This window comes from Anas acuta, chromosome 16 (assembly GCF_963932015.1).
Source record: "Anas acuta chromosome 16, bAnaAcu1.1, whole genome shotgun sequence".
NCBI classification, from domain to species: Eukaryota; Metazoa; Chordata; class Aves; order Anseriformes; family Anatidae; genus Anas; species Anas acuta.
Genome location: NC_088994.1, coordinates 8,636,901 through 8,660,684, shown reverse-complemented (window position 1 = coordinate 8,660,684; position 23,784 = coordinate 8,636,901). Strand labels below are relative to the sequence as shown.

The 23,784-nt window shown below is 40.3% G+C and overlaps 2 protein-coding genes across 13 annotated transcripts in view; one reads left to right on the top strand and one right to left on the bottom strand.

The window, feature by feature from the left end:
• The window catches only part of ADNP (activity dependent neuroprotector homeobox), a 30,323-nt gene extending 24,680 nt beyond the window's left edge, over nucleotides 1-5,643 (top strand). For all 10 annotated transcript variants that reach the window (XM_068700902.1, XM_068700904.1, XM_068700894.1 and 7 more), the window contains one exon: nucleotides 1,437-5,643. In XM_068700902.1, the coding sequence (XP_068557003.1) occupies nucleotides 1,437-4,571 (3,135 nt within the window). In that variant the 3' untranslated portion in view covers nucleotides 4,572-5,643. The remainder of the gene's footprint in view (nucleotides 1-1,436) is intronic.
• BCAS4 (breast carcinoma amplified sequence 4) overlaps nucleotides 1-23,784 on the bottom strand; it is a 67,171-nt gene that overhangs the window by 10,608 nt on the left and 32,779 nt on the right. For all 3 annotated transcript variants that reach the window (XM_068700931.1, XM_068700929.1, XM_068700930.1), the window contains one exon: nucleotides 10,069-10,146. In XM_068700931.1, coding sequence (XP_068557032.1) covers nucleotides 10,069-10,146 — 78 coding nt within the window. The remainder of the gene's footprint in view (nucleotides 1-10,068; nucleotides 10,147-23,784) is intronic.

Here is a 23,784-nt window from a genome sequence, read left to right as displayed (position 1 = left end):
GACATACGCAGTTCTACACAGTGAATGAAATGACACCAGAAGTCTTCCTTTTTAGATACTTGAGTCAGTAATAAAGGAGATCTGAATTGACCTGGAAGTAGGAGGGAATGCTACTATTACAGTTATTTATTTGATTTTCCTGGTTTAACACATAGTGTATTAAGGTATAGATTGCAATAGACTCTACCAATGGTGCAATATAGAGTAATGCCAGCATTTACAGAACAGTGAGAAGGTGAGAAATCTCTCTATAAAATAAGCCCTTTCTTCAGCATCTGAAAGACCGGGTATTGTTTGTTACAGGAAATGGGAAACCATATTATGATGGATTTCTAGTGGTGGTGTTCGTCTAAAAATAGCCCTTTATTACTGTGTTCCATAAAATACACTGATGTTGTGCTTTTTTCTACTTAATTCCAGAATAAGAACCTTAATATAAAAGGAGACAGTGTTTTAGTTTTTTTATCTCGTCTCCAGCCTACCAGATGTGAGGCTTCAGAAGGTGGACAGAAGCATGTATTCCTACTTATACAAAGGAAGCCTACAGCTCTAGCTACTTTAAATCATCTGTGTGTAACATGTTTGACACACATGACGAATGTCTGTAACTATGTGAATTTCATATCTTAACTCATCTGAAATGTCAGATTGCTTGTGGCTATCTCTGAGGCCAGTGCAGTTTTAGTTCCTATTACAACAGATGACAAGAACTGCATCAGCAACGTGTTAAATATAACAGATTGAGGGAGCAGGGAAAGTAGGCAAGTATGGAACTTTCAAATATCCCTTTTTTTTTTTTCCTTCCCCCCATCCAAGATTGTTTTAGAGTTCAGGATTGTGCTTTGATCAGAAGGAACAGGTGTGGTTGCTTTAAGGGCTTGTGTGGCCTTAGTATGTAACTTAGCTTAACTCTGCTTGCACACCAAAAATAAGTTTTGAAGAGTGTGTTTCATCTTACAGTTTGTAATAGATTAAGAGACTGAACTAGCTAATGTTTTGTATTTGTCTTACACCTATGAATGTTTAGCAGATTTTGATGGGAAGTAACTCAGGTCTTGATACTGTCTCATTTGACTCCAACAACCATGCTTTCTTCTGCCCCCCAAAAAATGAGATTATGGTGACCTTGTCCATGCTCAGTTGCAGGGAATGCAGCTTCTGTTGGCTGGAGGAGAAAGATGTTTATGATCTAGCCTTGCATGCTGGGTTTAAGGTTAAACTCTTGAAGACCTTTTAAACTGGCGCTTAGCACCTCATGTATGTTCAGATGATGAACTTGGCCTAATCTGTAGGCCCAAAATTGCAGGGAATAAATCTAAATGTTTGAGGTGGTTGCAGTAGGTTGTGAGACTATAGTTGTTTAGAGAAGTTCACAGAATTTCCATTTTTAAAACTGCTTTTCCATATTCAGTTTCTGCTTTGTTGTTTGTTTTAAGGACTATCGGACAAAGCCCTTTTGCTGCAGTGCATGTCCATTTTCCTCGAAGTTCTTTTCAGCATACAAAAGCCACTTCCGGAATGTTCATAGTGAAGACTTTGAAAATCGGATTCTCCTTAATTGTCCTTACTGTACTTTCAATGCGGACAAAAAGACTTTGGAAACGCACATTAAAATATTTCATGCTCCAAATGCCAATACACCGAGTGGAGGCATCAGCACTTTTAAAGATAAAAACAAACATGATAGCCTTAAACCTAAGCAGGCTGACAGTGTAGAACAAGCTGTTTATTACTGTAAGAAGTGCACTTACCGAGATCCTCTGTATGAAATAGTTAGAAAGCACATTTACAGGGAACATTTTCAGCATGTAGCTGCTCCTTACGTAGCAAAGGGAGGTGAGAAGTCGCTCAATGGTGCAGTTCCATTAAGTTCCAGTACCCGGGAGGAGGGTAGTATTCACTGCAAACGATGCCTTTTTATGCCGAAATCATATGAAGCTTTAGTACAGCATGTTATCGAAGACCACGAACGTATAGGATATCAGGTAACTGCAATGATAGGTCACACTAATGTAGTGGTTCCAAGATCGAAACCTTTGATGCTAATAGCTCCAAAACCACAGGATAAAAAGCCTATGGGACTCCCTCAGAGGATGGGTCCCCTTTCCCCTGGAAGTGTTCGATCTCTTTCATCCCAACAGATGATGAACAGACTCACTATACCAAAGCCTACGTTAAATTCCGCAGGAGTGAATATGATGTCAAACGTTCACCTACAGCAAAACAACTACGGAGTCAAATCAGTACCACCAAGTTACGTTGGTCAGCCAGGGGGGAGGCTAAACTTAAGTGGTAATGCACCAGTTTCTCTTTCACAGCAGTCTCAAACAATGAAACAGTTTTCAAGTGGCAATGGAAGGCCTTACACGCTTGGAGGCGAACAGAGATCACAGGCCTCAGCAAGATACTCTCTTCAGTCTGCCAATTCGTCCTCTCTTTCATCAGCCCAGTTGAAACAAACATCATTATCTCAGTCACAGGCAGCTTCAAGAGTATTAGGTCAGTCTGGCTCCAAATCTCCGGTAGCTGCTACAGGTCCTTCTGCTGTCAATACATCATCCACACAAAAGTGGAAAATCTGTACAATCTGTAATGAGCTGTTTCCTGAAAATGTGTATAGTGTCCACTTTGAAAAGGAGCACAAGGCTGAAAAGGTGCCTGCAGTAGCTAACTATATAATGAAAATACACAATTTCACTAGCAAATGTCTATACTGTAATCGCTATTTACCCACTGATACATTGCTTAATCATATGCTAATACACGGTCTGTCTTGTCCATATTGCCGGTCGACCTTCAATGATGTTGAAAAGATGGCTGCTCATATGCGAATGGTTCATGTTGATGAAGAAATGGGACCTAAGACTGATTCCACTCTAACATTTGATTTGACGCTGCAGCAGGGCAGTCACACGAACATCCATCTACTTGTAACCACCTACAACTTGAGAGATGCTCCTGCTGAATCTGTAGCTTACCATGCTCAGAATACTCCCCCCGTTCCTCCCAAACCACAGCCGAAAATGCAGGAGAAGTCTGATGTACCTGTAAAAAGTTCCCCACAAGCAGCAGTTCCCTACAAAAAAGATGTAGGGAAAACTCTCTGCCCTCTGTGCTTTTCAATCCTAAAAGGACCCATCTCTGATGCACTTGCACATCATTTACGAGAGAGGCATCAAGTTATTCAGACAGTTCATCCAGTTGAGAAAAAGCTAACCTACAAATGCATTCATTGCCTTGGTGTATATACCAGTAACATGACTGCCTCAACTATAACGCTGCACCTTGTTCACTGCAGAGGTGTTGGGAAGACTCAGAACGGCCAGGACAAAGGTACTTCGTCATCTCGGCTAGGCCAGTCTCCAGCTGTAGCACCTGTAAAACGTACTTACGAACACATGGAGTTCTCCCTGATGAAGAGAAGGAAAATGGATGATGATGACTCCCCCTCTGCCTTTGAGGAGAAGCCTGAAGAACCTGTAGTTCTAGCATTGGACCCCAAGGGTCATGAAGATGATTCCTACGAAGCCAGGAAAACATTTCTCACAAAGTATTTTAATAAGCAACCATATCCCACTAGGAGAGAGATCGAAAAGCTGGCTGCCAGTTTGTGGCTCTGGAAGTCTGATATCGCGTCTCACTTTAGCAACAAAAGGAAGAAATGTGTTAGAGATTGTGAAAAATATAAACCTGGTGTGTTGCTTGGTTTCAACATGAAAGAACTAAACAAAGTTAAGCACGAAATGGATTTTGATGCTGAATGGCTGTTTGAAAACCACGATGAAAAGAATTCCAGAGTCAATGTTAGTAAGACTGTTGACAAAAAAATAAACATAGAAAAAGACAATGAAAGTTCCTCAGACAGCTATGAGAATATAGAAGAGGAATACAATGAAAGCGGTAGTCCATTTGGTCCACATATTTCTGACATTGGTGGGAAAGCCTCTTCTGATAGCACAGTGGAGAACCCAGACGACAGCATATCCAAGGAAATCATTGAAGAAAATACTTTGCAGTCTTCAGAGAAGTCTGATCAAAAACAAGAGGAAAGCTCTAAATATGAAGAGATTTCTGCTGACGAGCCAACAAAACTGGTGGGTGATGTTTCAGATAGTGAAGGTGATCAGGATGAGCAAGATGATGCTGTTGAATGGAAAGATGGAGCTTCGCAGTCTGAAAGTGGGCCTGGTTCTCAGCAGGTTTCAGATTTTGAAGATAATACATCAGAAGTAAAACCAGAAGTGTGGACAGATGAATCCTCCCAAAGTGAAGATGCTGGTAGCAGTAAACCGACTGTTGAGACAAAAGAGGGTGGATCTGAAAGTGATGAAGAACAGTCAAAGTGGAAGAATCGTTCCTATGGAAAAGTAGAAGAGTTTTGGTCTAAGGACCAGTCGCAATGGAAAAATGCATCAGAGATTGAGGAGAGCTTGTCCAATCAGCAGATGGAATGGCAGAATAGCACAATTGACAGTGAGGACGGAGATCAGTTTGACAGCGTGACTGACGGGGTAGCAGAACCAATTCACAGCAGCTTAACCGGTGTGGAGCTGAGTAGCCAGCAAGCATAAGCTGCTTGATGCAGAAGTGTCAGTAATACCCACTCTACAACTGTCTAAACACTTTCATTTCAGTATGACTGCTAAGCTTAAATTCTAACTGGTACTGCCTTTCAAGTGCTAGGTCATGGTGAGTGGTGTTTGAGGCCGCTGTTACTCCAGTGGCTCTGTAAGGATGCTGTTGGCTAATCTCGCTTGAGAATACCTGCTGGGACGAGCACAGTAACTTAATGTGAAAACAGATAAGCCGGTGGCTCCAGAATGCACACAGAGAAAAGCAGAGGTTTGTTTTATCTGCATTTTCAACATTTATTTCACTCTTGTACATGTTCAGTTGTATGTCTTTTTAAACATTACCCTTTTTCACATGGTAGTGTAGGGCCAACGTACAAACTACCAGTTCAACGTGTATAGTAGACTATGGGGAAATTGATTTTTTTCATGTATCATTCTGAATAGTTGAAATGTATATTTGTACAGTCTTTTAGACCTATTCAAGTGAAGCTTATGAAATTGTTCTTGTGTACCCATCATAGATTTGTTTCTCTTTTTTAGTGTTGCCCTGCTGTGTAATAAATGCTGTATCTAGTTTACCTAGCAAAAGCTTGAAACTGCTATAGTATGACTTTTGACAAACTTAGTTTTTGCACATAACCTTGTACAATCTCAAAAACAGAGGCCAGCAACATAAAATATATCTGGACTCTATTGTATTATAGAATTTTCTTGTTCTGAATATCCTTGACATTACAACTGATGATAAACGTATTTCAGAGCCATTTTCTGAAATCTTTTAAGCTAAAAAAGAAAAATCACATGCAAGAAACAAGTTTGCAGCTACTAATTTTGACACCTTTTAGATCTGTATAAAAGTGTATTGTGTTGAAGCAGCACACTGAAACAAAAGTGCTGTGTTTTGGATATTTAGTTTTATCTTTAGTTAACACCAACAAGGTGTTGTATTCATTTATACCATCTAATATATGACACACTGTTGTAGTATGTATAATTTTGTGATCTTTATTTCCCTTTGTATTCTTCATTTAAGCATCTAAATAAATTGCTGTATTGTGCTTAATGTAAATATTTGCTTTATTACATGCAAGTGCCACATGCCTGTTTGGTAAATCCCACAGTGCTACTTTTTTTTTTTCCATTGTCCAAAAAGTGCTCCACAGCTCTGCAGGAGCATGTATGTATAGTATTTTCTTACTGGATAGACTGATGTCTTCAAGGACATTGAAAAATCCTACAAAACTAACTTTGTCTGAATTTGTCTTTAGCATTCTAGAACACTACTTTATAAATAAAGTTATAGTGGTTGTAGTTCTGCATCCTTGAGAAACAGTCTATGAATTACTTGCATTTTTCATCCCTTTATATACTAATGAAGATCCTTTCACATATTAAAAAGTTACCTAGAACTATGTCTCCCTCTGAAGCACTGTGCATTCAGGGTAGGGGATAGGGAAGGTATTTGAATACTTACCATTTAAACACAAAGGAACATGCCTTGCAAGCTACAGCTTTTTTTTTTATTATTATTTGAAGAAAAAGTAATTTGAATACTTAAACTGATTTTTATGTTTAAGATTTATTATTGGTTTGGTCATCTTGGCATTCTGGCAAGTGTGCAATACAAGACAGCTACATACCCAAAACTTCACGGAGATAATCAGTTACAGAAGGGATTTAATTGTGTTGAGAACAAAGCTATTGTTAAGTAGAGCAATGAGCCTGATTTAGGCATATGTCTAATAAAATAACAAAATACTTTCTTAACAAGAATTAAATTTACTTGTGAAATTGTCATGAATGTGCTAAAGGAGGAAGTAGTTTTGTTCAGCATTTTAAGTAGCAAAACTGTTTCACAGAGATTTTTAGAAATGTATACATTTCTATAGCAATTTTGGGTAAGTATAAACTGTACTTTACACTATTATAACAAACAAGCCACTATATAAGCCAAATACCAAAATATTTTTATCTTCTCCTGTTCTGCAACTAACTTGTGCTGCTGACATTCTTTGGAAAGAGTATTCCTTTTTTGTTGTTTGTCTGAAAACAGTTACCTTTAGCTGAATATGATTTAGCTTTGTTTATGGATCTTTTTTACCCTTTCACAGAAGGCTTCCGTACTGCTATTTTAACTGAGAGGTAGAGATGTTGGACTGGGTCCTACCGATACGCTCGTGTTAAGGTAACTTTTAGGAACAATACAGGAAAAATGTTTTTGATGTTTACATCAGTAGATGAGCTCTTGGGGCCTTTCTGCCTTAAAAGGAAAAGTAGAGCCTCAAAACAAGAGCCTCAACTCTCATTTTGTTATCAGGCTGATAATCCCTTTCATTGAAAATACCTTTACAGTAAGGTCAAATGAGACTTAGCTACTCCTTATAGATACCAGGTGGTGTTTCTTTTCCAGCAACACCAACTATTTGGAGTCCCAGAAAAGGCTGTTCCCTGACAAGAATACTTGGTTGTGTTCCTGTTGCACAAGGGACTGTCTGAATACATGACATTTCAGAATTTGTTGAGTGTCATTTCACCTAGGCTTTAAGAGATTAATTAAAAAAAAAAAAAAAAAAAAAAAAAACACACAACTTAAAGGTTGCTGCACTACCATTTACGAGTTTTTTATCTGTTAAGTAAAAATCACTTTATGACTCTGCAGCATATTTGTCTCAGTATCCATCAAGGTTACTTCACATTGGTGAAGTTTACAGTTCGGGCCAAATTTCTAAAGTCTGAGCTCCTGGTTGTAGTCAGTGAATAGTGAGACTGAAATATGAAGTCATTAGAAGTGTTTTATTTGCCAGAAAATGCCATTAGTAAGAAATACAATTTTATGTAGTGATTAAAGGTCTTGCATCAAAATGTTACTTACCAGAAATACTAAGGATAGGGTTGTTTCACTTTTAGCATAAGCATAAGCCTTGAGTATTTCAAACAAGTTACTTTTAAAATCAGAGTATTAGTCTAGGCAAGAATTCCTTTCTAGATTTGAGGCAAACCACACATTTTGTTTTTGAGGAAGTCAAAAAGCAGAAGAGGAACAGCCCAATAAAACTAGAGAAGCCTTAAATCCAGTTTGTGTAATCTTAGGTTATCGCACTATTATAGTTGTGTGAGGTGGAAGTTACCCAATGTTTACATACCTTACTAAAGTTCTTTAGCAGAACTCCAGAAACATGCCAGCTGTACATGCAGAGCAGCCAGCTCAAGCTGACCCATTAAGTCTGCTGGCTTTGGCCAGCACAATATAGCAGGAAGATCGTTAACTTAAGAATATGCTAAGTAATTTGCATCAGACAGTTTACCTAAATTGAAGCGAAGTTAACATGTTTAGGATGAAGCCAAAGTTACCTGAAATCTGAAGGTTTAACTGTGTGAGGAAGCAGGAGGACATCACCATACACTTTGTTTCTAGACACAAGACAGCTTTGCACAACACAATCTCTTAAGTGTGGCCTGGTAATTTGACTTTTGACAAATGCCTGAGACAGGTGAGGACAGCCTGAGATGGTTAGGGGTAGCTGCATTTTTATATGACACAATCTATTTCTATGGGTTTGTAATAGCAGTAATTTTGGACCATCATTTACTGCACTGACCTGCAGCTGACACATCCTGCTTCAACAAGGACACTTTTCCCAGTTCTTTACTATACTCTGCTTCCATCCCTTCCCCCTCCCTCCTTGAAGCATGGTTACAGAACACGAGCTTTCATCCAACCTAAACAGTTATTTTCCAGCAGGAACAGAGAGACAGCTTTTGCTAAGCTAGTTTTCTATCAACAGCACCATACACTAATGTCACACTTGATCTCAGCATTTTCCTTCAGGTACTGTGAATTAACACTTCATCTACACTAGCATTTGTACTCAGGTCAAAATCTTTTACGTGATGTTCCAGAAATATCTGCATTGAAGTTGTACTTCACAAGCTCTTAATCTTACTGAACAAGTGACATTTAACACTGCCATCCTCTGTCCAGCTGAAACGTTTCTGCAACAACTTGCCAATTAATGCTTGACCCTTCAGCAAGACAGAAACCTGAATATTTACCCAGTATTTTCATGCTAACTTTCTATCATTATCACCAAAAAATTAGTAATTTTAAATACCTGCTAATACAGTAATCCATTTTGTAGTATGTATATTACAAACACTACTAAGGTAAAATAAGTTTATTTCAATTTTTCATCAGAACCAAAAAAAATGTCAGGAGCATGGTGTCTGTACTGTCTCTTCATTTCTGATAATAAAGCTGCTGCTATTTGGATAAATGGGTTGGTATAATTAGAGTATTTTGTTACCTTCATAATTAATTTTCCTCTCTATAATACCAGTTCATTTGTAATAATCCATTTCAATAACCTGCATTGCAGGGGCAGAAACATTGACTAGGTCTCTCTATTGCTTTATATTTTAATTCAACTTTATCTCTCATCATCAGTTCCACTAATAAATATGAAAAGGTTGAGTTCATTTATTTCTGCATCAGAAAAGCATTGGTCTCCATGGTTACTCAAAGCCATGTAGCTTTACTTTCACCATAAGATTTTTTCCTTTTTTTTCCTCTCCTTTTCCAGTATTTACATTGGATCCTCCATTAAAGAGCATTTATTTCTGTTTCTCCAAATTGTGCTATATGCAAAGCCAATCATCTAGAATAGTTTATTTTTCAGAAGCAATCATCTACCATCTCAGCCAATACCCCCTCATTGTTGCCATAGTGAGATTTTCTGTGTATAAGGGAGACAAGTATCTTCTAAGTATATAACCATCTCTTTCTAGTGTTTTCTGTTCAGACAAGGGAGTGGGGTATTTTTGATTGCCCTAGACATATTTTGCTGTCAAAGAAAAAAAAAAAAAAAAACCCTACAGGTGGGATGTTGAACTATTCTCCTTCAGTGCTGGTTAAATAGAATCTTCATTACAAAATGGCACATCCAAAGGTCCATAATAACTTTGCAGAAAGTTTATTCATACCATTCAACTTATGTTACACAACAGCTTTTAAAATCCTACTCCTCATTTGAAGAGGAATGCTGGAAGCTCCAGCCACGTGTGGTTTATTGAATTCTTAAATTTTGATACTTATTTTATTCTGCCTTTTAAAACCCGAATATTTGTGAAGCTGGCATATTAACAAATTGTATTGATACTGTTAGCATGCTATACTAGCATGCTCTTAAACCTGATCATTTTAATTATAAAAATGTGAGGGTAAACAAAGTAAGTTTTTGTGTATTTTCTTTGCTGATTTAGTAAGCTTATAGTTAAAGCTACTGTGACCAAATCTTAGAATAAATGTTCCAGACTCTGTATGGCCACAGTAGTACCATTGGAAAGCTTTAGCTGCTCATAGAAATACTAACCAAAGATCTGACATGTAATGGTTACTTTGTCATTAGAAAGAAGCATGAGCCATAAGAACAAACCCAGCCTTTTCTAAAAAGCTGTTGGGAGACACAAATTAGTGGTTTGGGTATTTGGTACCTACGTAGTTCATAGGAAAATAGTCTTCAGTTCTGTAGAGTTTTGGCAGATCATAGGAGTGTGCTACTGATGGAGGACGACTCTGAAACAAAAACAGCACAGAAATTAATCTTATTGTTAAACAACAGGAAATAATACCTTGAGGGATCCTTCAGAATATGCACTGGAGCTGCATTCCATGCACCAACTGAGGAAGAAGATCTGGATGATGAAGTGGCTTGATTAAACCTTTAGTAGCTTGCATGAATGTCAATCAAAAGAATGGAGAGCAGGTATCCTGCTGCTAACCATTATCTCACTGTAAAGGTAGGTACACATTTAGAAATTGCTTGAATTCAAACGTACTACTTAGTATGCTCTGGCAAAAGACATGGTAGGCTCCAAATGGAAAATGACTTCATGATGCACTATGCTTGCAAACCATATCTCTCAACTTCCTTTAGTGTTAAAGCTAATTGTTTAAAGCTGCAACTCAAAAACAAAAAAGCCTTCCACTCTATATTCTGCTTTACTTCATGAAGGACAATATACTTCCCACCATTAGAAAGTTGTGGTTTTTTCTGCTTTTAAAATGAATTCTCTACTCGCTCTGGTTCAAGGATATGCTGATGATTACTTTGATTTTGCACCTTGCATCCTAGAATGCATATTTAACGACAGCCTGTTGTAACTACAGTACTTACATAGTTAAATAGTATGTTCAAATTTTAGCACCGGGGGAAGTTACATTCCTCAGAAAGCTAGCTTTATTGTGTTTGTGCCTTTATGCCAAATACTTTTTTTTTTTTTTTTTTTGGAGGTGGGGGAAGCAGCTTTCTTTCAAACCATGCTACTCTAAAACAGGTAAGGGCATCAGGAACTGGAATGGTAAAGTTACAAATGTTTTTGTTCATTTAATCTCCTGCTTTTGCAATACATATCTTGGGAATCCATAATGCTGTGAAAAGACGAGGGACCTCTAGCTAGTAACTTCAAACCAGGTGCATTCCATATGAACAATGGTGAAAATGAGTCTTACTCCTAAATACAGGTGATGTGGATTCTTGATCACCTATATTTTGCACGTGTGCTCTTGATCTCTTGTACAAAAGAGATATGGGAGGGGGGGGTGGAAACCCTGCAGCATCTCATAATTAAAGTTATTTTCCAATACAAGATAACTGGCTCTGTAAACAATTCTGAAAATGTAAAGTTGTTTGCTTTCACACCTGATTCTATAGACTTAGCTTAGCAATCACCTTAGCTGGATTAATATTGAACAGCTAAAAATAGAGTAGAACACAGGGGAAATCAGTTTTAAAGCACAGAAAATGCAAAGTAGTTAGTAACACTGGAAAAGACTGACTAAAGAAATATAGAGAGGGATTTAGTTTTGCTTGTGGGGTTTTGAAGAATTCAAATAATTGATTAATCCTGTACTGAGGAGGATCAAATAATATTTCTACAGTGCAACTATTCAAACCTCTAGCTAAAATCACAGTCTCAACGGCAAATTAAGAACCTAACCCTCCATAAAGCTAAAGGTCTTCAGGCTCTAAACGTAATGTATATTTCCACAAAACAGTTTACTAGGTAGATGTAATCTTCACATTGATCTGTATTTAATTTTCAGTTGTGTTTCAATTCTGTTTACATAAATTTCTTGATATTCCACTGGTAATACATTGGAATAGATGCTGTCTCTCCACATACACCTAGGCACGATTTAAGACAGAAATATTAATTTATATAATGATCTAGGAACCAGGTACCTAAGCTGCATTGCTCTGCTGTCATTGTCAAAGCAGACAGGGTGACTGGGGTTCTGCTGACTAACTCTCCATTAGCCATCTAGGAGAACAAGACCACGTTCTTGGAGGACACTTACCAGATATTAGAAAATACAAATCTTGCTATGGAAGAGAAACACTTAGTGCAAATCATCAACAGACACATGTAGCTTTGCATGTTTTATGTGCAGACCCAAGCAGGAGATAAGCTCCTTTTAATGGGCAGAATTCTAGACTCTTTAATGTAGAAGGCAATCAATTTTTTTCCACCTAAGATTGAAAATCAACAGCCAGTCAAAACCACTGAGTAAGAGAAGACAAAGAATCGGAATCGATCATGCAGTACTACTAGCAACTAGGCTCATGTCTGCAAAACAGAAAGGAGAGGAAAAAACAAGCTGTAACAATCGCCTGCGTTCACAGTGCAGTACTAAGATGCTTTGGACTCTCAATAGTAAATGAGAGGCAAAGATACTGATCCCTACAACCTGACAACATTTTACAAGGAACGGGTCTGAGAAAATCTCTCCTTCACAATGTACAAATGCCATGCAGGGTTAAAAGACAAGGGCACAGGGAATCTGTGCTGCACACATCACACATACTGAAGATGAAATAATTCCTTTGTGGTCAGGCTGCTTTGAAGCTTAAAGAAAAAGCATTACAGTTGCTAGCTGAGGAGGGGGAAAGGAAAACGGGAGGAGAGGGGGTGGCTTGAAATTCCAAAGCCTATTAAAGTCATAAAAAAATAAAGGCTTAAGTGGCAACAAATGGCTTTTCACCTCCAGATCATTTGATTGGTGTCTGTCACAATATAATACAAGCTGGATTACAGTTCTTAGAAAGTTGGTGCTCTCATTAGGATGGCATCCATACCATAAATTAAAACCGCTGCTGGCAGTGCCTACAACAGCAGTTTGCTGAAGACCAGGTGGCCATAAGCCGTGTTTGTGTCTAATCCCAGCCATAAAGGCCTCAGGACAAGGAGCTGTCATCTCGCTGGCCTCTGTGAGCGCCTACAACACCTACTGCATGCCGATACACAAATCCTTATTTCTCCTCTAACTTGTCTCAGGTCAGGTCTGAGACAGCTGAGCGCAGTCCAGCAGCTTTGCCCTACACCTGAATTCCAGCAGCAGCACTGACAGGGCTGTAATCCTTACACCTGGCACTAGCAGGAAGCTTGCTCAGCGTTTCAAAACTGAACATTTACGACATTGGGTATTTCAAGCCAAAACACGTTTTAGCACAACAGAATGGTATCCAGCACTACCGAACCCCACTGAAGTCCCCTTAGAAAACAAAGCACGCATATCTGTCTAAATCTAGGCACAGTTGCAGCCCAATCTGCAACTGCCCTGGAGTTCCTAACCAGGAGAAGGAAGCTAACAAGTAGGGAAGTCAGTGAAACACGAGTGGGAAACAGAGCTCTGCTGGGATGCCTCATACTGCAGCTTTTCTCCCAAATGTGGAAGCCATTAACTTAAAGATCCAACAACGAGTGAATAAACTGAGGAAATAAGGAATAAAGAAATGATAGAGGAATTTAGCGTTTGGAAGGAAGAATAACAGGTTTAGATGAAGCTAGATGAAGTAGCAGAAATGAAAAGCTTAAAGCACTCTCGAGTGCTTTTGAAAAATAAAGTGCACGCAGTAATTCTGCACTTGCAGGCAACTAAAGGAAGTGGCATGTACAATCATGCCTGAAAGATTAAAACTTCTGGTGGCAGCTCCAGAGACCTCAGCGCGTTACACTTCGACAGGCAGCCCAGTCATCCAGGGAGACAAGTTGTGTGACTTACTATCCAAGGCACTAAAAGCACCCCTTGAGAAAATCAGTTTGAAGCCCCTAAAAGGCAAGCCCCCAGCTGGAAGAGCAAAAGACATGAGAGGAGTACGAAAATGACCCATTTAAGAGCTTTGTGGTTACTCTGACAACTGCACCCTAGCATCAGAACGGCGAAGTTGGGTCAAAAGGTGATCGCTTACAGATTATATCACCTCCAGGAAACAGCTTAATTCACAGGCAGATTCCACATTCTGTTGAAGAAAAAATACAAATGCTGTGCTGAACGTGTCAGCTGGCTTCATTTTCATAGGCAGCCTTCAGTCAGCCTGCCTCAGCTCCGGCACAGCAACCTTACACTGAAGGCAAGTGCTGCAAGAATTCCTGGGGTGGACACAGGACATTGTTGCCTTGCTATTTAAGTATCTAAAAGATGTTCCAGTGATCCACTTTGGTAGATGTAGGGCATCCACCCCTGAGGGGCCGTGAGCCCAGCCCAGCCAGACAATTCACCCAGCTCTCCCTGGCTCTTTCCCTCTGCACCAGCAGGCAGAGCAAGGACGGAGCCCATGGCAGAAGCAGGTGGGCAAGCACAGGCTGTGGGGGCTTCTTGGGGTGCAGGGGCACTGCCACGGCCAGCAAGGGCACCAGCAGAAAGCTGTGGCAGCACTGTGAGGATTTCTGACCCTATTCCGAACAGTGTGTTTATCCGGGCTATTGCAATGTGCCTGATCATTACCAGCTAAAATGTTGAGCTATTTTCACAGGCAGAAAATAGCAGATTACCTGAGAAAAGGAGAAGGGATATTATTTCCCACAGAAAAAAATAAGTTAACCTTTCACATGCTGCACTTCTGGAAACTTAGTCAGCAACTTGAACTTCTGTTCTTACTTTGAAGAAAATACAGCAACCGTGGCAGACTGCACACACCACCCTACTCCCCCCCCCTTCTTTTGTAAAACAAAAAACAAGCAAACACAAACAAAAACCCTCACTTAAGGCTACTCCATTTAAAGCCTTGGTAGTTCAACTCAGACAGATTTATTAACAATAGCTGTACGGGAGCAGCTATTCCTCATTCACCTGAGCTGAGCTCCTGGTCAGTTCTGCCTCTTCAAAGCTATGAAAATAAAATATTATGTCCACACTGCTGGGCCGTGATGCTGACTTTGCCTCAAGTGCTATTCATGTCTCCACGGCTCCTGAAGCCATTTATCGTACATCTGCTGCCCACCACCTGAAGCAGCACTAACACCTTTCCCTTGACACCAATAAACATATTTGCTGCTGTTAGCTTCCAGTGGAGGACCTCCAAAGCTTCCTGGAGCACAGCTCAAGGAGCATTTCTCTGCAGAAACCTGCAACAACAATTTAAACTCTGCTATCAAAGATACGAGTTGATTCTTGCCTGTCTGGCAGAAATTATTTTCCAGATTTGGTCATTCTCAGGGGTATTAAGATCAATATGTAGACTGTAGGAACGATCAAAGCCAGGCAAAAATTGAAAGCTGTTTTTTGGGCAGCTCCAAAATCAGGCAAGCATCCTCATTTTAAATAAAAGGCACAACATTTCAAAAATGTTTATTTTGGTCCCTATCAATCTTAATTATTTATACCATTTTATAAAACAATGGCAAAATATTTTTTAATTTCAACTAAAATAGATTTAAAGTTCAACATCAAAAAATACTTAAGAATAAAAAACTAGCAATTTTGACTCTTCTAACCAGTCTTGTTCTGATTATTGCCAGTCCATCTAGTACAGTGCTAGTGGCCTCTTGTGAGACAGTTGGGAAAACTATGAAGTAGTAACAATATTTTTCACATCAGCTCTGATGCTGAGCACAACAAATCCTCACCTGCACATTCTTCTCAGAAGGAACCACTCTGAATCAGGGGCTGAGGATAGAACAGTCTGTGAAAGCAGGTCAGAGTCCAAAAAGGCATCACCCAGCCGAACTGTCTGCACCCACCAGAAAGTGCTGTTACCAGCCAGTTGTGTAAATGCACTGAAATCTGACCTTCTATACATCCGAAATTTTCTAAAGTAGAAAGTCGTTTCACTGCCCAACATTTCCACTGCATTAATTGCTTATAGTTTGCTATCATATTGTCCAGATACCTCATACTGCCTGAAAGAAGTTTTCTCTCCTGCAGCTCCTCTTAACACAAAAATAAGTCAAGCCACCATCAAAATTGCATAACATCTTTGGACTTCTTTTGAACCTTAAATCCATGCATATTTAAACATGAGATAATCCGCAGTCCTCTTCTCAGGCATACTATCATCCGTTAAACACTCACTATGTGCTAAGAAAATAATTTAATAAGGACATTTTTAACGGAGGAGAGGGGGTCTGACGTGCACTGCTGCCACATCAGAGACCTCTTTTGCTTTGGATGGCTTCCATGGTAATTCTTATCTCCCATTTGTGGGGCTAGCAATCCCACTATGCCAAGACAAACGAGCTCGGCTCTTCTATAGCGCGTGCTGAGTAAAACGCTCCAGTGAAAATACGGCGTCACACGTCATCTGAAGAAACAAGCGGTGTAAAAACAGTGCTAAGGGTTATCCTTAGCTAACTAACAAAGCTTCTCAGAAGCTTCTTAAAGCTTCTCAAAGTTGCTTAACCAGTGTCAAGGAATCACCTTTTAATTAGCAACTTCAAAATAGATTGAAGATTAATCCTAACAATAGCCTTACAAACTAGTCAAACACTGTTACACCTTGGGAAACCAAGACAGGAAGGTTGGATGACAGACAGACAGCAAGTCACGGCAGAGCCCAGATTTAAATCCAGGCTGACAGAGGAATTCTGGCAGATCCTGCAGCACTGGTTTAAAACTTCACTGCCTACAGCTGTCCTCCCCATTCCTCTCCCAGAGGTTATTTTTCTCTCAGGCTCAGCAGAAGGAAGTATGTCACCACACTGCAGCCATCCCAGTCCAGTCTGGCACATTACCTGGAGTCACAGAAGATAGCTGGGTTTGTGCTAAGGTGCCAAAACTATTAATTGCAAAAGCTAGATTATGGGTGTAAATTCTCTTCTTCTCTTCAAGAGAGCAGCTTCTGAAAGGGAGGCCAACAGTAAAGTCAGAGCATTCCAATTTTCAGAACACAAGCCTCAGAGCCCAATTTATGCTCATCTCCCCAATTTATACTTCTATTCTTTACCCTGTATGACTTGCAAGAATTGGACTTCATTCTCAACTTGACTCGCACTGCATCTTTTACTATGTCGGCAAGGTTAAGAAATTTATCTCTGATTCTTTAAGCCCAGAACACACTTTGGTTAGGAACATAAATTGCAGAATATTCTTCCTGAGAAAATACAAAAGTCTATTCTGACCCTGGGACCTGTGCCTGTCGCGAGCTGAAGCCAGCAGAGCCGGACATCTGACCTTACCACAGCACCCACAAAGCCTTCCAGTACCAACCTCAGTAAATTCATGCTACAGGATTCTGTTTGAAAGCAATGGTACTTTCTCCTTTTTCCTTTAAGTCCAGGGGATTACTGTGAAGGCTTTAAAGCAGTTTATTAGCTGTCTAAAAAAGCAGAAGGACACAGAGGCTTTTGCTAAGAGAGCGTGAGACAGCGAAGAGATGCAACAGTTCTGAAGAACCTCACAGCAAGATGTGTTCCAACTGTACGGTCTGAGATCTTGCGCTTTAGGCATGCTATCCACCAGCCTTTCTTCCCTTCAGTGATGAATCTAGTCTCTCACTAATATAATCATTTCCCCTATATGCTGTTGCCAGAAGGAGCACATCCTTTTAAAAAAAAAAAAAAAAAGTCTGGATTTGTTTTGCTGTTGCAATTTGTGATTGGTCTGACAGTCTGCATCTATGAGGCTTCCTAAAGGCAGCTTGCTCTGGTTTCAGCACTCTCACTCTCCCAAATTATTTCTCAACAAGAAGCGGGGATACATTTGGGGCCGCTCCTCATGTATTAATCTTCAGGAAAGCCAAAAGGGAGCAGGACTGAAAGAAAGAATGAGGCAAACTAAGATAAATAGCAACAATAATACCAAGCATTTCTATCTGCAGGAGCACAAAAGGAAGAAACTGGGCATCTGAAATTCACAATATCCTTCTAACACAAGTTAGAAGGACAAGCTCATTTTACTAATGAGACAACTCAATACATCCTTTGTCGTGGGATTTACTGCCAGCTCTGCCCCCGAAATTCCCAAGTCCCTCTCTAGAGGTACAGTCTAAGGAGGTGTGCAAGATGGGGCAGATCTGAATAGATCTTACAGCAAACTGGTAAAAACAACAAGCAAGCGAAAAACCTAGTGGTGTACTGGACCAAACAGATGCATTTGAGAATGTTTAAGTTGCTGGTTCACGTCACTGTAAGGCTGCTGTTTGTCATCTTAAAGGTCAGGGCAATCAGAGGAGGTTCTTGATGACTGGAAAAAAGCCAAATGTCATCCTCATCTTCAAGAAGGTCAAGGAGGAAGAGATGGGGAACTACAGGATGCTTAGCTGTACCTCATTCCCCAAGAAAATATGGAGCAAATCCTTTGGGACTCCACACCCAACACTTCAAACAAAAGAAAGTGATTGAAAAGAGACAGCATAGATCTAATTAGGTCAAATAATTGATACCTAACCCAGTTAACAGCTGGCTAGAAAACAGCTTTGGAGAAAAAAGTACAGGAGCCCTCACAGGCAACAAGCTGAACCAGAATCAACGGGGTGTCCCAGCAGTGATGAGAACTAATGGCATACCGGTGTGAGTAAAAGCACAACCAACAGACTTAGGGAAGCAATCACTCCAAACTATCTCGTACCCGTGAGACTGAATCCACAGTACTGTGTCTGGTTTTGGACTCCCCAATTCATAAAGGATTTACTGCACTGACATACTTGGATCAAGTCCAGGAGAAGATGATCAAGATGCTTGGGGGCTGGCGCACATATATTGTGATGAGAGGTTAAGACAGCCAGTTTCCTCAGCCTGAGGAAGAGAAGCACAATACAGTTGATGTCTTCAACTATCTAATAGATGAAGACAGAGTTACTTAAAGAGAAAACAGAGCTGGACTCAACTCAGAAGAACACAGCAAAAAAGCTACACACAATTCATACGAGTTGCAGAGAGAGAAATACCAATCAGACATATGCAAAAGATTACAGTTGATGGTGTACTCAAAGACTGGAACAGGTGCCCAGAGAGGTCGTAAAATCTCCATCCTCAGAGATGCTCAAAACTTGATCGGACAAGACCCTGGCAAGCCCGATCTAACTGCAGAGATGACCTTGCTTTCAGTAGGGAACCAAACCTGATGACCTCTGAAAGTTGTTTCTAACTTCTATTATTCAGTAATTGTAACAGAGGCACAGAAGCAATAAATTACTTGAACTCTGTCTGTGGTCTTAATCGTGTTAACCTTGGGCTTTAAACTCAGCATTTCCAGGCTATTTATTCCATTCCCTAACTGCTGAGGAAACCCCACGTGGTATTAGGGTTATGTAGGTTTTGGTTAAGTACATTTTCTGCCTTCTTGCACAAGTTAAATTATAAATTAAAAGAAAAAAAAAAGCTGTATTCATACTATTTGGTGGCACTTCAAACAAAAATGTGCAAAGTCCAACAGTACTATCTATGTCTGCTATTCACGTCCAACGCTCAAAATTAATGTATTCATTACTCACTAATGTATCACTTGCCAACTGTTTCAGTCCAGTTCCTGGGGGACTGAAAGTTACATCCACAGATGTTAGATAGCTTTTTCCCCAAAGGTGCTAAAGTGGAGGGCTAGGGATTCTCCAATAAACCTCCAATCCCATCTCTCAGTCTTTCTGCAGCAATGGGTTAAGGCATAAACAGCAGACTCCAAAGCTGTCAGTTTGAGACTTATATGAGCACTTTTTTCTTTATTAATACGGTGTCTGAGTCGAGCACATGCAATGCCAGAATGGTAATAACCTCAAATTATAGGTCCCTTTACAAACCAATTCAAACCAACACATTTTCTCGTCTAAGATATTTAAACTTGTGGAGTCTCTTGCACATGAAACAGCAGCTGAAGTCCCCAAGGAAAAACTCAAACTGCTTTCACTTTCTGGAGTAGTATCATAGACAAAAGCAAACAAAAACAATACCATCTATCTGAACCGTGAGGTAGCATTATATCCAGAAGGCAGTCTGTAATTATAATGAGAATCAGATAAAGCTAATAAAAAAATAGATTGACCAAAGGGAGACAACAAAACACAAGGAGTTCACCCTCCTTTCCTTGGTGAATGATTCACTCCGTGTCTGCTGCAGTAGCCAAGTCAAGGAAAGAGCCTGCTTCGCAAGCTGGCTCTCGTTTCAATATTGCCATAATACAAAATAACCTTTCGACTCCTTGTCTAAGACGATAAAAAGCAATCAGACAGTACGAATGTGCAACATGACTGAGCTCAAGCATACTTGAAAGGCATTTGGATGTAGTCTACATGACTAAATAAGAATCTTTACAGTTATTGTACTCCAGTTCTACATGTATTATCTATAAAATGGGGGCAACTAATCAGTATGAAACTTTGTATGTAGACTCACCCATTTTATTACAGTAGTCCCAGCAGCCCCAACCAAGTTGTCAGAACACCCCGGTGCAATTTATGACCAATGTCTCCTCTTCACCTGCTATGCACCTCACCAAAGAACTTAGCTTCATCTTCTTGGTAACTTCTTATGCACTGGGAGGCTGCTATTAGGTCCCTGTAAGGTTTATCTTCTTCAGGCTGAATAAAATCAGCTGTCTCAGGCTCTTTTCACCAATTGGGGGCTCCAGCCCCAGTATCTTTGTGGCTCTCTCTAGCGCTCAGTCAAGTTTATCAACATCTTTCTTATACTGAGGCTACCTAAACTAAACTTGGTATTCAAGGTGCATTGTAAGAAATGCCCGATAAAGAGAATAATCATTTCCCTCAGTCTACTGGTCATGTTTATGTTGATATTGCCCAGTAAGGCTGGTTGGTGGTAAACTGCTAACTCATGCTTAGCCTACTGTCTGAAAAGATCCCTGTGTCTTTTTCAGCAAAGCTGCTCTACACCCAGTCAGTCCCCATCTTGTACCACAGCAGGGTGTCAGTCCGTCCCAAGTACAGGATATAGTGCTTATCCTTTTTGAATTTCAAGAGATTCAAGTGAGCACATTCCTCTGGCCTCCTGATGTCCTCAGCAAGGCAGCCCTGTTCTGGAGCATAGCTCTCAGTGTGCTGTAATCCATAAACTTGATGAGGGTGCATTCTGTATCCTCCTCCGTGTCACTGATAAAGATGTTAGGCAGATGTCTGACAAACTACACCTGTAACTGAGATCCAGGTAGAGTACAATCCGTTAACTACTCTTTGAATCTGATGCTCTGTTTCTTCACCCATTTAGTCTACCCATCTAGATTCTAACATGCCAGGTTGGATACAAGGATGCTGTAGGTGTCCTTAGGAAGCAATACAGACAAGGTACGCAACATCCACTGTGCTCCTCTTATCCACAGTGACATCACAGTCATGGCATTCCCAATGACCTCACAGTTAGAATGAATCTAACGTTCCTAAAAGGGAAATCATACCAGCAAAAAAACATTCATAAAGTATTAAAACAGATAGGTCTTGGTCCTACATTTCCTGTGTTTCCATGTAAGGCAATGGGAAATGAAAGCACACAGCACCTTGGACAATCCAGCAGATACCAAAAACATGGCAAGCATACAGCAGCATTAAATTTAGCCTGACAAAATATACAATATTCTAATGCTCAATGAGAAGGCATTCAGACAGTGAAACTGATCCACCCACAAGTCATAGCAGATGGAAAATTACACTCAGTTTCCAAGAGTAATACAGCAGGAAACAAAGATCAATGAGGTTTGGCTTGTACGTCAACCTCTAGTCAGCAGCTATGGTGCTGTTCTACAGCAGTAGAAGAAATCTGTCCACAAACACAGGGAGAGCCAGCACGCATACGCTGTCAAATCAAAGCTCAGTAACTCATCTCCAGCTGAGACCAATGGCTGATGCTTAGGGTATAAAAACAGGGCAAGTATGCTGCATTGCTGCTCTGAATGCTCTCCTAACCTATAGGAATTTGCAGCATAGAAAATCTCAGAATTAGAAAGGTAACTTTGCTAAATGACTTTGTCTGATCAACTTCAACATATGTAAATCTCTCACTTACAACACTGAGTTCCAAACTTCAGTGATATATTACATGAAAAAAAAATTAGTTTTCTTGATAATAATTTCTACTTACTGCCTCATGCAATTTTAGATTTCAAAAAACTCTAATGAATCCTTCTTTAGTGTGGAAAAGAGAAGACTAAAATCCTAGTCTGCTTAGCTGCTTCTCAAAGACAGGTGGTTCCAAACTGCAGTTCCAGGTGCCTTTGCTTTTTTTGCTGCAACAGGCCCAGAATTTCAGTCAGTACTAAAGATGAAGCAATGGATTTACAGTGGTGCAAGGTTTTTATTTTCTTTCTTTGCACTTCTCTTAATAATTCCTAACATGAAATTTTCTTTCCTGCTTGCTACTGACCTGTGAGCTGAAGGCTTTCATGAGGCTGTGATGCTTGTTCAGAGACCAACACCATGCAGGGCTCACTCACATTATCCCCATTTGCATCACCTTGTATTTATTGACATTTCGTTTTGGCTACAAGTTTTTCCACCCAGTCTCTCAATGTTGCAGTCTGTCTACACTCTCTGCAGTTGGCATTCACTTCTGTGATCTCAAAATAACTGTGTCAACAAGCTTTCTCATCTCATTGTATGCCTCATTTTCTAAATCATTTGTGAACAGCATGCTGGAGATACAGCTAGCATCTGAAAAGCTTCTTCAAAGTCTTTTTGATCAGGAGCAGATAAACTCCTTGGGATCCCAACAGGATTAAGGAGTCAGCCCCACACATGTACTTTACAGGCCTGTCGTGGAACATATGTGAATAGAGATTTTAGCAGCTTGACGTGAGCACAGCCATTGTGCCTAACTGGGAAATGAATCAGCCCAAACTAAAAATTAAAGGAAAAAAAGCGTAGTCCCACCACTGGGGTCCCATTTCTGTTTTATATAACAGAAATAGGGTTTTGTAGAAGCTACACCTGTTACCAAAAATAATTTCAAGACTGTAAGAATGATCATAGTATTTTGGTTTTACAATCACATATGGTCCCAATACAGGTGTTCTGGAAATGCAAGAGTTAAGCAGGAATGGTGTGGCGGCTGGGATGGACTAACCAGACTTTTCTGGAAGAAACACGATCAGGAAAGAGCCCTCCATCAATACGGTCAAGTTGTGAACGCTACGAATAAAACTCTGTGTGGGACCAGGCAAAGGAAAGGGCCCACCAGGGCTGGGTGTGGGGAGGTCTGGGCTGAGCCGTGAGGGTGACAGCAGCGCTGCGGAGCTGAGCCCAGCTGCCAGGGTGGCTCTGCACGTGCTTGATTTCTGCAGATTGTCTTGCATTTTTGTTCTTGGCAAGACAGAGCAGCTTGGGAAGTATTTGCAGGTCTGGCTGCTTAAGCAGGAGCAGCCTCACGAGGAGCACACGACAATTGCCCAAGATGGGCTTACAACATTACTGCTGCTGGAGGAAGAAAATCGTTTCCACAATAACTGCTTTCCAGCACCCCAGCTATGCTTTCTACAGCATTTCACCACCCAGCTGCATTACAAAAAAAAAACAAAAAAAAACAAAAAAAACAACGAAGAGTGAGCATGTTATTTTCATACCTTTTTTTTTTTTTTAAGCCATATTGACACATGGACTCTGCGACAAAATGAATGCTACTGGAGGCCCAAAATATCTGCACTGAATATAAATATATTATGAAATAGCTTTTAAACTCAGCCCCGAAGCACCTCGTGATTGGCTGCCAGTGATGTCAGACATGCACAAAGCCCAATAAAAGGCAGGGGTTAACAAGTCTCCTCGCTCTGCATAAACCCCATGCAGCAGCAGAGCGGCTGGCGGCCAGGCAGGGATTAACGGGACCATCTCTCAGGTAGCGCAAATACCCTGACCTCAGGCCTCGGGGTCGAGCGAGCTGCACGCTGCCTGCCAGAAGTGTGCTCCTGCACCGGTCTCAGCAGCGCTTAACTAAGCATTGTTTACTCAAGAGAAAAGCCTTCCTAAGGGACACCGTAAATCACTGTCAGATTTAAGGTTTT